Raw genomic sequence first — 13,154 nt, forward strand, 5'->3', positions numbered from 1 at the left:
ATCGCGATTGCTGATTATACATAGTGTATACTGTATACATAATACGTATGTGGATATATCGGAGATCAAGGGTATCGTATCGCAAAAACGTTTATTAATTTCAGTGTATTGTACGAGTATATTTTTCCCAAACGAACTCTTGAACCATACAATATGTACGAGTATAGGGAACGTAATATAACGATTAAGAGATTACGGGAACTGGAATTGCAACTGGAACTGGCTGACATCTGCATCCGTCTTAGTATTATTTGATTCTCTTCTTGCTATATGTATATCTGTAATATCATTTGCAGTATTGATTTCTGCCTGCTTTTTTTTTGCATAGATTTGTATGTTCCTCGAACAATTCACATCCAATGTTCGCTTGAGGATGGCCAGATGGGGATGCGTGTTCGTGGTATGGTGTGTGCCCTTGTTACTCATGTGGCTATACGAGGGCGGGCGCATTTTGATTATATCCTAGCTATACAAGTGCGTCCTGAACACGCAAGAATTATCATTTTGTGTGTGGCTGATGTTGTATTCGAGGCGCAGGCTTGGTTGGGTTCTCGGTGTTGTGTCTTGTGAGCCGTCATCACATGCTATGTTAGTTGATCTATAAGAATGCAATGCGGATAAGTTATACAAACGGTAGCAAGGCTGCAAGATTGTGGGATGCGTATCAGGAAACGGAGTGAACAACACCCAAACTGAAAAACGGTTTTGCAATTTAGAAATTTCTAGGATGAGTAGGCCCCACTGCCCTGCCCCATTGAGATCGCGTGTGTATGTATTTATGTATGTGTATGTGTGTGTTGTCTGTCTGTCTGTAGATCGGGTGTAATCTATTACGTGGCAGACGATTATATCTAGAGCTTGTAACCTCTGATATTTACCATTCCCGAGGACAGAGAGTTGATGGCATCTTCCACGGTCGGCTTGTGACGATCGATTTTAGATGAGTTTATGGGCGAGAAGTTGTCTACGATTGTAAGCGTGAACGAATAATACATATATACAAATAGATATAGAAACACAAAAAGCGATTCAAAAGCAAATCTCAAGTGCCAATTACCGAGATCACCACTCGAACTGGAGTCCGTAAAACTGGGTGTGCCCTCTGTCCATGTGGGAGTGGAGCCCTCACCTGATGCCGGCGGCGTCCAGGCCAGTCCGCCGCGAGACCCATACTGGCTGCTCGAGGATGTGTCCACCGCCAGCAGTGTATCCAGATGCACCTCAGAGACGCTGAGCACACAAAGCAGAGAGATTGAAAAGATTGGAACGATCAATGGAAACAAACCAATCAGCGGCTTACCTCACAATATCCTCCTTGTAGGAGCCTCGATAGGCGGGTCCGATGTTCATTTTGCGGTCCAAGTACTGGGCCTGCTGCTGGTAGTACGCCTGCTGCTGGGACTGCTGATGATGATGGTGATGGTGGTGGTTGTGGTGAGACCTGCGCCCCATCGATGATGTGCTGTTCTTGTTCGAGCTGTCCTCGGAGATGTCGTCGAAGGCAGGGGGAGGAGTCGAACTGCAGGATGGAGTTGTGCCTAGCGATACAATGAGCAGAGCAAACCAGAGGAGAACATACAATGAGTGGCCGGCCGGAGAAGAAGTAACACAGAAATAGCAATAGAGACTGGGGTGACTGTGACTGAGAATGAGTGTGTGCCAAGCGGGTGCAAGCGTGCCTAGCCGGAGCATTTACTGCTGTCCCCCAATCGATGACCCCCTCGTGTCCTGGGAGCCTCGGGTGTCGCTCTCGGGTATCGTGGATGGAGCTGCTTTGGGCGCCCGTCTCTTTCCTCGCTTTATTGGCTGCGGCTTCGGGGGCTGCTTCTCGATGCTCGCTGGAAGAGGCGGCTCGGTAAGCTTGGGCTGTGGCCGCCTCGGGCGGTGCGTTGATTCCAGCTCCCGCTTCACCTCGAGGAAGGCACTAATCGACTGCAACAGATTTTCCTCCTGCGTGTCGCAGACATCGTCGCCCAATGCCAGATCCGCGTAGTGCAAATAGCGACTGCGCTTCTGACGCCGCTGCAGCTTATCCTGAAGATCCCGCCGGGGCGAGCGCTGGGAGGGAATGCTGCCCGAGGATCGAGAACGTGCAGAGCGATAGCTCTCGGGTCGCAATGGGTGGAATCCTCCCATAATTGAAGCCGCTGAGGAGCGCCTACTGTGCGACACGAAGCTGTTCTGCCGCTGAAAAATGTCCACGTGGTTGAGCACGCGCGGCTGCTTTCGTCGGACGCTGCTCTCCGACCGGGCTGTGGAGTAGACCGACTGCTGGGAGTCGCGTCGTATCTGAGAGGATCTTCGCAGAAAAGTGACCGACAGTGGGGGGATCGCGATCGCCCCTGGTGGTGTAACGGGAGCAGCGGGGTCAGGGGCATCGAAGAGGTCATGCAGCTCGAGCCAATCCTGGACGTTACTGGGCGAGCGACGGTCGCCAAAGCGGGGCATGGTATCCCTGGGCACCTGCAGTGTGTGGATCTGTGTTGGGGCTGGTGGTGGATTAGTGTGCAGTTCTGTACCTGGCGTCGAGCGGTCCTGTCCATCCCGGCGACGAGGAGATCCTCGTGGGGGCACTGGCGGTGGTACCCGAGCCTTCAGATTGCTGCCACCCCCTGGAGTCCGCTGTTTGACGGGCGGTGGCATCCTCTCACGCTCACGCTCACCAATCCCACTCCCACTGGCCGCTGATGATGGCCCGGCACTAGCTGCTCCGGATGCCACTGAAGCGCTGCCGGGCGTGGGCTCTGTGGTGGGCAGCTTAGCCGGCTGGTGGATCTTGCCACTGCTGTGGGAGTGCGAGGCATGCATTGCTGTGGAGATGAGATCGAGGATTAGGATCGGGGCGAGGTCAATAGACAATTGTACGCGGGGAGGGGATATGGGTTTCCACTTACGCCTGCTGGAAGCCTCGTTGTCGCTGTCAATGGAGCGCTGTATGGCCTTGGAGAGGCTTTTTCTCTTCGAGGGCGAATGCTTAAGCGCTAGAAGATGCAAGCAGAGGGTGGGATTAGAGGCGAGAATGCTACAAGGGGGTAGGTGTCAAAAAGCACAGCCTCCAAAGCAACTACGCAAAGACAAGGAGCAGTACGGTTGCCAGGGTATGCCAGAAATGGACACTAACGTGACATTGAGAGACATGCTTTTGCGTCCGTTTCGAAATCATAAAAAATATAGTAAATGGTGAGTGATTAATAATATCAAAAGATAACTAAACCGTAAACCGAAAACTGAATACTGAAAATTGTACAATATTTCCTTTACCTATATAACTGGTTACCAAGGTACGAAATTTTCTGTGATTTCCCTTGATCTCGGGGAGATCCACTATATGCGTAGGGTACGTAAGTGTGAGAGTGTGAATGCAATCGAGACATATTCAAAAAAAAGAAAGCAGAGAATAGAGCGGATATTGGACATTGATATATGTACGTATGATTTTCGATCGCGGATCAGATCGGATCCGGAGTCTACGCAGGCCAAGGTGTACCATATTGCATTTTTGCTGCTGCACATCAATCGATCAATCAAAATTAGCAACATACTAGTGTACAGTGTGTGTGTGTATTAGTGGGTGTCGGTGTCAGTGTCAGTGTGGGTGTGTGTCTAACTTTATATCTACGGAAAAACATCTAAGGACCCATCAATCAATTGCCCACAAAAATGCCATACAGTACGAGTACTCAGCCGAGAAGTACTTAGACGCGCTCTCTGCTCACTTACGGGAGGGTATCTTTCGGAACACGGTCTTAGCCATGAAGTTTTGAAATCTTTGAGCATAGAATGAGGGCCGGCAGACCGAGACGGTTTCCTGGGGAAAAGAGATGTCGGATTGAAATGCGAGCTACGCCTTAATCCCGACCACACCTCACCCCATCATGTATGATGCTTTTGAATGTGTGCTCCAGCTTCTTCTTCAGCCTGTAGGATTGCAGAATGTCGATGATTCCGATGTAGAGCAGGAGACGCTCGCCCTTTTCGCTGCGCGCCGGTATGCCACCAGGCCTGAAGATGAGTGGAGATGAATGATCTGATCAGATCAGAGATCGGTCAGGAGAGTAAAAAATAACTTACGGAACATCCTCCTCGTCGTCGATGGGTTCGCTCTCCGCCTGAATGCTCTCCATGGCCGTGGAATGCGCCACCAGACGCTGCCGATTAACCGATCTGTATGCCACACTGGGTTAGCTCTTGAGTTCGTGGGTTTATCAGCGTGGAAATGGGCGGAGTACTTACTTGTTCCGACTGATGCCCGTGGCAGCGTCACGATCCTTGCCATCCGCCTCCTGGCCGTCCAGCGGATCGTCCACATCCACGTCAGAGTCCTCGGCCAGCGGTGCCCTAAGGGGCTTCCTGGTTTCGCTCAGTTTCTCTTTCAGCGCCACATCCAGATTGTGCACGCCCAGGAGCAGCGAATAGTCCATGATCTTGAACGACTCCAGAACCGTGCAGTCCCGCTGAATGGTCTTGATCAACGCCGAATAGGTCTCGGCCTCTAGAAAAATCCCATTGGGGTGCTGCTCCATGAAGTCGAGGTCCTTGTAGGTGGGCGACTTCTTGGACCGCTCCGCCTTGTTCGCCTTGCGCTTGAACGTCGATCCCTTCAGGTCATACTTCAGGTGCATCCTCACCGACGAGGGCAGCAGATTGTTCATAACCACCAGGCGTATGTTTTTGGCATTGCTCGTCTGAAGGCAGTATAGTCCGAAGAACTTTGGCAAAAGCGTGCGCGGATTTTGATTGAGATTCATATAGTAACTGAAATGGATCAGGACGAACGGATATGGTGAGTTAGCTATCTATTACGCCGCAATCAAAAAAATGTCAGTACCCACCCAGGCAGTAGTTTCTGTAGGAATTCACCCTCCTTGTGTTGCACCGTCTTGATGATGAACTCGTCGTCGTTCGTCAGGTAGAATATAGAGCCGGAAGCACCAGGATTCGACAGTTCTCGCAGCGGAGAAGTGCACATGGACATCTGGAAAAAGAGTCTCCGTCAGTGGGAAGCGCCGGCACAAGTGCTGCAGCATCGTTCTCACCATGAAGTCGTCTGGTTGGATGCCAAACAGATCGCGAAAGTAACGGAAAGCTATGGGGGCGTAGATCTTATATCGAAATTCACTGTAGTGGTGGGCAGGTGTAAGGCTGGAACCCTCTGGCGGAAATGTGATGCTCTCGATCTCCCAGAAGTCCATCATTAGTAGATCCCGCTTGGGCTTCGATGCCAGGCTGCCGACCTGTTGGGAAAATTCAGATGATATGAACACCCTGTCGACCCTTTGGATTAGCTGAATAAACGCTGGATAATCTCACGGTGTGTTGGATGCCAAGTTGTATGGAGCCCATAATCTGCGATGTCTGTATCTTCTTGTACGTAATCTCGCCGCCCTCGCCAACACGTCTGTGCCCAATCTTTCGCTCCTTGTCCGCCTTGTTGTTGTTGTTGACCGTGCGCAAGGGTCGATTGCCCAACTGAAAGTAATTGAACCCATTATTGTACATGATTTACGAGTAAATACGAGTGTATGGGGTGCGTTGCAGATATACTTACCTCGGGCGATGAGTTACCCACATGGTCGTTGGAGGCTAGTTTGGAAAAGCAGTTTATTATTAGCCTTGTTTCATGTTTAATTCAGCCCGTGACGTATTTTAGGCCAATCACCGCTGGACAAGCCTCTCCCCTCCCCCACCTTCCCCTCGCCATAGCCCCGCCCTTGACCGTCCCATGCACGCAAGAAACTTTCCTTTGTTATCAACTTTCGCCTGCCTGTCCATAGGTTCGTACAAATATGAACCTATGAGGTCTGTCATTGTCCGTCCGCCAGTCAACCAGTAAACTAGTCCGCCTGTCCCTGGCTGTCAGTCTGCACGTCAAATGGCGGAGTGGAAGGTGGCGCTGCTGCTTCATTCCTACGCGCGAGACACATGCGCCAGGGGCGCACACTTCCATTTGCCATTCATTGATTTTTTTGTCGACTTTCTTTGGCCTTTTGTCTAGTGGAAATGAACTGATAGGGGTACTGATGGGATATTTACCATTGCTAGGATCCACTGGCTTTGCCTGCGATGTGGAGGAGCTGTCCATGTCGATGGTGTTGATGGTGTCGCCATCGCCAGAAGCCATCGTGCCTGGCCGAAATTCTCTTCTCTCTAATTCCCCTAACCCTTAACCGTTAACCGTTAGTAGTACATTCTGCTTTGGCCTTGCTTCGGATTGAAACTGTATTTGGAGCTGCTTCTATGTTGGCCCTCGATACTACATATATTGCTATCCAATCCACTGGCCAGAGGATAGCAGGAACCTTGGTTTTTGTCTGGCTATGCTATGGCGTCAGTTTTTTGCTAAGATGTTGATTCCGCTGCTTCTGCTCCTACTCAGGCTGCTGCCTCTGCTGTCATTTTCACTGCATACTCATGGGCAGCCTGGAATGCCCTTCCAGCCTGTATGTGCGCATGAACCACGAGCCCACTCCGCTCCAGGGCTGCACACCCACAACCCAGAGTTGCACTCGGAGGGAATTCAAATACCAAGTTTGAATTTCTAAATTAGTTTTCTTCCGCCTTTTCGAAGGAGTTCAGTTGATAAGAAGGCGTATGGTTTAATGCACTTTTAACGTTTTCTTTTCTTTTTGTTTTCTTTATTAGCGTTTCTGTACTCAATTAGACCTATACATCATATATAACTATTATATATATATATATTTATTTATGTGGTAAATATGTATATGAATACAATAATTTGTTATGTTTGTGAGTGTGTTGCTGTGTGTGTTTCTCGGGTTTGGGTTTCGCATGGAGTGTGTTCTGTTTTTTTGTGGTATCTAGTTTTCGCTTCGTTTCGTTTCGATTCCCTTACAATTACATGCATTTACAAAATAAGCGCTTTTTTTAAAAATACCGCAAAAAATTACGTTTATCCGTTAAAATTCTATTAAAAATGAAAAGTCGTTAAACACGTCTATACGAAACATAAAAAAAAAAACAAATATAGCCTACACTACACCAAAGGACACTACCAAACTAACTGCTTAGAGCTAGGGATGCAATCGACATGACCACGGCGACCGATGTCCACTTGCGTTGTATAGTTGAGGCCTTATCTGCTGGGGTTATCAGTGGTTAGTGATCATCGTTCCACGTGGGGATCGCACCAGCTCCGTCTTACCTCTACTTACCATAGAAAATAGTCTCCCGGCGCTTGGTGTAGTTCGTGCCGATCAGGATAAACGCACAGGTTATCGGTGTGGGGGATTCGAGTTGATCTCTAGGAATGCGCGTACGCACAGTCATGCTGTAGAGACCACTGGGGTCCTGGTCCAGCTCCGTTAGCACCAAATCCAGTATATGGGTGTCGAACCTGCACAAATAATACAGAGAATTTTATAAACCGTTGCATGACGCTTTCCAATAGATATATTCTTACATGACCGACAGTATCGGCTGTGGAAAGACGTGTTGAACCGCACACATTATGTCCACATCCGACTGTGGGCCGCCCATTCGTGCCTCCAGCATGAAATCCGACTCAGGAACTGCCAGCAGGGAGATGGTGAAAAATCGTGAAAATTAATCAAGTGTCAGACAAAACAAAGAAATATCCCAAAGAGAAACATAAAAGAAAAATATCAACGACAACAGGCGGTTACCGTTCCGTTCTGGCTGCCGCAGTGACTGCCACCTGACACGCATGCAAATATGAAAGGGGAATCACACGTGGCAAAAGCTCACACCTATGCAAACACGGTGAGGGGAGGATGGGGCAAGGGCAGCAATCCAAGTCGCCTCTCTATACCCATACCCACTCCAACACCTCCTCCCAGCTATAGCACCCGTGACACCGTGACACCCACCGATTATTTGTAAGCGGGCACTCCGCTTGTCCGTGGTCTCAAAGGTCTGCACGGCACAGGTGTACTCCCCCGTCATGTTCCAGTCGGGATTCTTTATCGATATAACACCGGGACTGCCCTCCATGCTGAATATTTTGGTGTCTATCTTCGACTTCATGAAGCCCTACAAGGATAAGTCGCAAGGAATTTTATGTTAATTAATTTTTGCCGCCCTCTGAGGATGAGGAGGTGGAGGGACAATGACTCACCATGGCGAACCCCTTCACAGAGGGTATCCATTGGTAGATGGAGTGATTGTTGAACAGCCACTTCAGCACAAATCCCTTCTCGCTCGGCTCTATTTCGTACTCGCAGTCGAGTACCAGAGGATCGGGTTCGTTATCACGTTCGAGTGTGTAGGTGTGCGGCACCCGCAGATTCGTGATGCGCACCGAGTGGGTGACTACGTGTTTGTCGGAATCATCAAAACAGAACGGAGAACGGATTAGTGACCGGAATCAAGTGGTTTTTGCGATAATCCCCACACTCGCGAGTCTGCATCCGCGCACTCACCTGTGAGGAACGTCAGCCAGGCCAGCAGCGTTGCGCACAGGACCCTCCCGCCCGCCATGTGCACTGCCTAATCTTCGACCTGGTCCGGGTCCGGAGCCGGGTCCTCCTCGTTGTTGTCGTTGTGATGCTCTTGGACGCTCCGTTGCTGCTCTGCACTCAGGCTGCAATCGGCTAATTCTGGACGTTAATTCTTTTTGTTTTTGTTGTCGTTGTGGGATGCTCCTCGGTCCGGGTCCGGGTCCAAAGCCGCCTAGGCACGGGGACAGCCACAGCCACCATTTGGGCTGGGAATCACACTTATTATCACCAACATCTCATCACAGAACAACAGTTCGACTGGAACCCGGGGGACTCTTGGTGGTTGTACAATTAGGAGGGTGAGGTGAGGAGGAGCTGTGCTCTGCTGTGCTGTGGCGTTGGCGGGGGTGGCGTGGCTGATACAAACTTTTCTCATACAAACGATGAGCTCAGCACTACGAGCGGCCCCAATGGTGGAGTTGGAGTGTGCACATCCCTGGCGGCTCGCCGTGTGCTCCTCTCTGTCGCCTGCTGATAGCGCTGCACTTCGTCCACCTTCGATTATTGCACTTGCAGTTCCATTTTATGGCTGGCAATTCAAAACTTTCCACATATACAACACTTTTTGTTGGTGAAAAATCGACTTTTTGCTCTGTGTGCGAACGGAACGTGTGCGAGTGTGTGTAGAGTATAAGCAGCGGACGAGAGTGTGTGCGTGTGGGGGGGAATTGTGCCAAAACGGTGTGGAGTTCGTACGGAGTAGTACTCGTATTCACGGCGTATCCACCGCGACCTGCGTGGTGTACTATGTTCTGCTGGATACCAATAGTGTTGGTATCTTCTATTTAACTGTTGTCCTTTTTCCAGCGCAGCTTTTAATGTTTTAACACTGGAATACAACGGCCTACGGCCAAAGAAGAGCTTTTGGTGAGCAAGGTTTTCAATCGGCTCTCTTTGTGGCTGTCTTGCGCTGAGCTGAGCGGAGCGGCTGCTTCTGCGCATGCGCTTCATTTGACAGTTAACAGCTTTTACCTTTAGACCACTGTCGTTTCTCGACTGCAGCCCTGGCTGCAGCGCGCGCTCGAATTCGATTATAAATGGAGAACTGCCTTTCGTTAGTATGTAGTGGTTTATTAAATTTTCAATAACATCAGCAAAGGTCTTAGAGTCTAATTAATATTTAATAGTATTTCTCTTTTTGTTACACGCACACATAAAGTACTACACACGTACTATGTATAGATACGTACTATGTATGTATGTACCTCTAGAATTCACTTTAAAAGTATGCTATAGATGTGCAATGGATCAGATTTACACAGTTATATATATTCCGATATACATGTAAGTGGACTCGCAACTATAGCGTTTGATTTGGTCGCATTAAAATCTTGTGCTCTGGCATTCTACTACTCCTACAGATACTGATCACTACTGGCTGTCGGACCTGGCTAGGTGCTAGGGCTAGGGACTAGAGTGTGTTAAAACGTGCTTAGATCGAAACAGAAATCACCGTGGAATGAAATATACATAAGCCAAGCGGAAGGGGTGGTGTGGTCCTAAGATCCAAAGGAATCGAGAGTCAGGACCTAGTCACTCGCCTCGTCGTGACTGACCGCGCGACGGTGCTGGTGGCCGATGAGCGTCTCGATGCGGAAGTCCTTGGCATGGCTCTGCTTGATGGACCGCAGGTTCGCTGGCTCTCCGTCGTAGCGGCTCCTCGGACTGGACGTGAGAGCCTGCACTATAGGGCTTCTGGAGGCCTCGGCATGCTCGAAAAGCAGCACATCCGCTGGCACGTCCAGACGGTTCGTGCACGCACTGTCAACGGAGTCCGATATGTGCGAGTCCTCCTGATCGTTCTCGTTGGCGCTCTCCACATCGATCTTGTCCTCGCATGAATCGTCGTCCGCCTCTGCCTCCGCCTCGGTCTCTGCATCAGCCTCCGCATCGTCGTTGTACACATTGAGATCCATGTAGCCACCACCGGCCGGAGCACTGATCCGCTCACCGTACTCGCCATGACCGGGAATTCCAGCGGCGGCGCTGGCCATAGTCGCCACATCAAAGGGGTAGGGACTTTTGTACTTGCTGGCTCTACTCCCAGCTCCGCCACTGCTGTGGGGCAGAGCATCCACGGCGCCGGCATCCGCTGCTTCCACAGCACGTGCGCGATTTATGAAGGAGAGGCGATCGAACTTGTCGCCGCCACTCTGGCTGTTCTGGTAAAGGGATGCCTCGGCGTTGGCGAAAAAGTTGAACTTCTTGTCGGCCCGCAGCGCCGTGTCGAAAACATCCGCGGGCGAGTGCATCACGTCAAAGTCTCGGCTGCTCCCGTTGAAGTTTGGCACATTGAAGTGCACGGGGACCAGGGGCACAGGCTTGCGTATCCAGAAGGGGGACAGGGTGCCGAACACCGCTGGAAAGGAGAATCGCTGCATTGTGGGGGCCCGCTTGTACCGCTTCCGCCGTCGCAGGAAGCTTCCATTGTCGAACATGTCCTCGGCCAGCGGGTCCAGGGTCCAGAAATTGCCCTTGCCCGGGTTGCCCGGCTCGCGCGGTACCTTGATGAAGCAGTCGTTCAGACTGAGGTTGTGCCGAATGGAGTTCTGCCAAGCGGGGAACTTGTCCTTGTAGTAGGGAAAGCTGCAAGTAAATGGAAAATGACGCTTACGATTTTCCCGCTCGATCGACTGTTGCCGTCGGCACATGCCCCAGTTGCCTCGGTCGGACAGGAGGGACTACGACTACTTACCGCGACATGATAAAGTCACAGATCCCGCTGAGAGTCAGCTTCTTGTGCGGCGACTGGAGAATGGCCATGGTGATCAGGGCTATGTAGGAGTACGGTGGCTTCACCAATGGACCGCCTGTGTTGCCGCAGCCATCTCCGCCACTACCACCAATGCCCGACGGCTCCTCGCTATCGTCACATGCTATGGACATGGCATCCACAGCGGCGGCGGATCGCGAGGAAGCACTGCCGCCGCCACTCCGCTGACTCTTGTGCAACGGCGGCGACAGAGAGACGCTGTCGTGCAGAGTGTGCATGGGATCCGTGCTGGTGTGCATGATAATCGTATGTCTAGATTCTAGATGGATTCTATTCTTGGTTCTTATGTGGTAGAGGACGCAACACTTTCGCTTTGATGTTTACTCAGGAACTGTGCTCGATTTTGCTTATTCACTAGATTCACTTTGCGTTTGAGTTTGAGTTTGAATTGGAGTTTGAATTGAGTTTGAATTCGATTTCCAATAGGCCATATCACTACACTAGCAACTCGCACACTGTTTCGTTTCGTATCCGTTTCCGTTTCCGTCGGGGCTTACTGATAACTGTACATGACGCTTGGGGAAACAAAGATTCGAAGGCTCGAAGCTCGAGGGAGATGGATACACGGGTCCGGTCGTCGTGTCTGTCTGAGGCGGAATCCGGTTGCCAAATGTTAACTGAATCGCAACGAAAACGAAAATCCTCTCGCCCAAAATGTTTTTCTACATAACTCAAACATTTATTTTATGGAAAACCGCTGCCGCTGCCGCTAACGCTTCCATGGGCTTTTGTGTCGCCGCTGCTGTGTTTTCGTATCTCGAATAACTGTGATTCTACGACAACGCGACGTCGCGTCGGCAGCATCCCTGCTGCAGACAGCCTCTCCGTCTCGCTCTGGCGGGGGATGAGATGAGCCGTAAACCAATCTATGGCCCAGCAGGCTATCCCTCTCTGGCGTATCGCTGCTGGGCTCTCAGTCTCCGTCTCCCTCTCTCTCTTTCTCTCGCTCCCACTATCGTTATGCTGTCTCTCTCACGTAATTTCATAAAATGGTGGAGAGTCCTCGTCCTGGTTTTGCTGCTTTTCCTTCTGTAAATGTGAAATTCGCGACGGCAAATTGGCAGGCGGCAGAGAGAGAGACCGACTGCGACTCCGACTGCAGAAGCCAAAACTCATGAGGAAGGAGCGGTTGGGGGGTGGAGGCTGTAGTAGGGATGAGGTACAGGAGCAAGGGCTAGGGTTAGAGTCTGAGGGGAGGATAAACATTTTGCGCAAATTTTAGATACCTTTTGCAGCTTTGACGTCGTGGCTCTTAATAATGTTTCATTATGTCAGCCACATGGAGGTACCGCCCAGCCGTCCAACTGCCTTGCCTTCCCTCTCAGGCATCCATTTACCACCAACCGCCTACCCCTCCCTGCCCACATTCAAATGTTAGCATTTTTATGTGCGAATGTTTTTCTAACCGTATGTCGACGTTTCTCTCGATTTCTCTCATTCTGCGGGGGCTCTCGCTCTCAGGTCTCCTCAGCCCGCATCCCCGCCCCCGCCTTCGGGAATGCGCCATTTTCGCCAACATTCTCCAACACAATAAGGGGAGCGTTGGCGCAGGAGGACGGAACGGGACGAGTGGCTGCGGGAGGATATTCTGTGTACATGTGTTTGCTGCATTTGTATCTATGTGAGTTTTGTATTATTTCTCCTTTTCATTTTCGCTGTTTATACCCAGGTAATCGCAGATCCCAGTGGGGATATGCAATTTTTAATGTATTCAAGCAGGTATAAAATGTGCATATATTCTCGATCAGCTAGACATCATTTTAATTGACATATTATAATCCCTTTTTATATTGTTTAAATCATTTAAACTGAATGAAGCCAATCAGGTAGTTTCTTTCATGTTCGCTGTTTCTGACAGTTTTGGGAAAAAAGTGAATTATCTAGGTTTGGATTATCTAACTATC

The 13,154-nt window shown here is 50.3% G+C and overlaps 3 protein-coding genes across 13 annotated transcripts; all 3 read right to left on the reverse strand.

The window, feature by feature from the left end:
- Nucleotides 1-74: 74 nt before the first annotated feature.
- LOC108158353 (phosphatidylinositol 4-phosphate 5-kinase type-1 alpha) lies at nt 75-6,399 on the reverse strand. 9 transcript variants are annotated; one of them, XM_017290594.2, is made up of 17 exons: nt 6,034-6,397; nt 5,549-5,583; nt 5,311-5,469; nt 5,037-5,234; nt 4,833-4,975; nt 4,234-4,755; nt 4,072-4,176; nt 3,870-4,002; nt 3,721-3,808; nt 3,262-3,324; nt 3,122-3,139; nt 2,895-2,981; nt 2,520-2,810; nt 1,301-1,538; nt 1,058-1,230; nt 879-964; nt 75-598 (listed from the first exon to the last, which is right to left on the reverse strand). In XM_017290594.2, exons 1-17 carry the CDS (start codon nt 6,119-6,121, stop codon nt 590-592), a joined length of 2,436 nt encoding a protein of 811 aa, XP_017146083.1. In that variant the 5' UTR covers nt 6,122-6,397; the 3' UTR covers nt 75-589. The 9 variants fall into 9 exon arrangements, with proteins under 9 accessions (XP_017146083.1, XP_017146084.1, XP_017146090.1 ...); XM_017290595.2 differs by having other exon boundaries at nt 4,072-4,164; nt 6,034-6,396; XM_017290601.2 differs by lacking the exon at nt 879-964 and having other exon boundaries at nt 1,130-1,230.
- A 193-nt stretch (nt 6,400-6,592) lies between these two features.
- Nucleotides 6,593-9,294, reverse strand: LOC117185820. 3 transcript variants are annotated; one of them, XM_033392328.1, is made up of 6 exons: nt 8,400-9,294; nt 8,096-8,289; nt 7,848-8,010; nt 7,421-7,529; nt 7,173-7,354; nt 6,593-7,100 (listed from the first exon to the last, which is right to left on the reverse strand). In XM_033392328.1, the coding sequence occupies exons 1-6, from the start codon at nt 8,455-8,457 to the stop codon at nt 7,018-7,020; spliced, it is 789 nt and encodes a 262-aa protein (XP_033248219.1). In that variant the 5' UTR covers nt 8,458-9,294; the 3' UTR covers nt 6,593-7,017. The 3 variants fall into 3 exon arrangements, with proteins under 3 accessions (XP_033248219.1, XP_033248220.1, XP_017150802.1); XM_033392329.1 differs by having other exon boundaries at nt 6,593-7,097; nt 8,400-9,293; XM_017295313.2 differs by having other exon boundaries at nt 7,017-7,097; nt 7,163-7,354; nt 8,400-9,293.
- A 233-nt stretch (nt 9,295-9,527) lies between these two features.
- On the reverse strand, nt 9,528-12,013 carry LOC117188459 (fork head domain-containing protein FD3). Its single transcript, XM_033392371.1, has 2 exons — nt 11,173-12,013; nt 9,528-11,063 (listed from the first exon to the last, which is right to left on the reverse strand). Exons 1-2 carry the CDS (start codon nt 11,487-11,489, stop codon nt 10,007-10,009), a joined length of 1,374 nt encoding a protein of 457 aa, XP_033248262.1. The 5' UTR covers nt 11,490-12,013; the 3' UTR covers nt 9,528-10,006.
- Nucleotides 12,014-13,154: the final 1,141 nt, after the last annotated feature.

Source organism: Drosophila miranda, chromosome 3 (genome assembly GCF_003369915.1).
Source record: "Drosophila miranda strain MSH22 chromosome 3, D.miranda_PacBio2.1, whole genome shotgun sequence".
Taxonomy (NCBI): Eukaryota; Metazoa; Arthropoda; class Insecta; order Diptera; family Drosophilidae; genus Drosophila; species Drosophila miranda.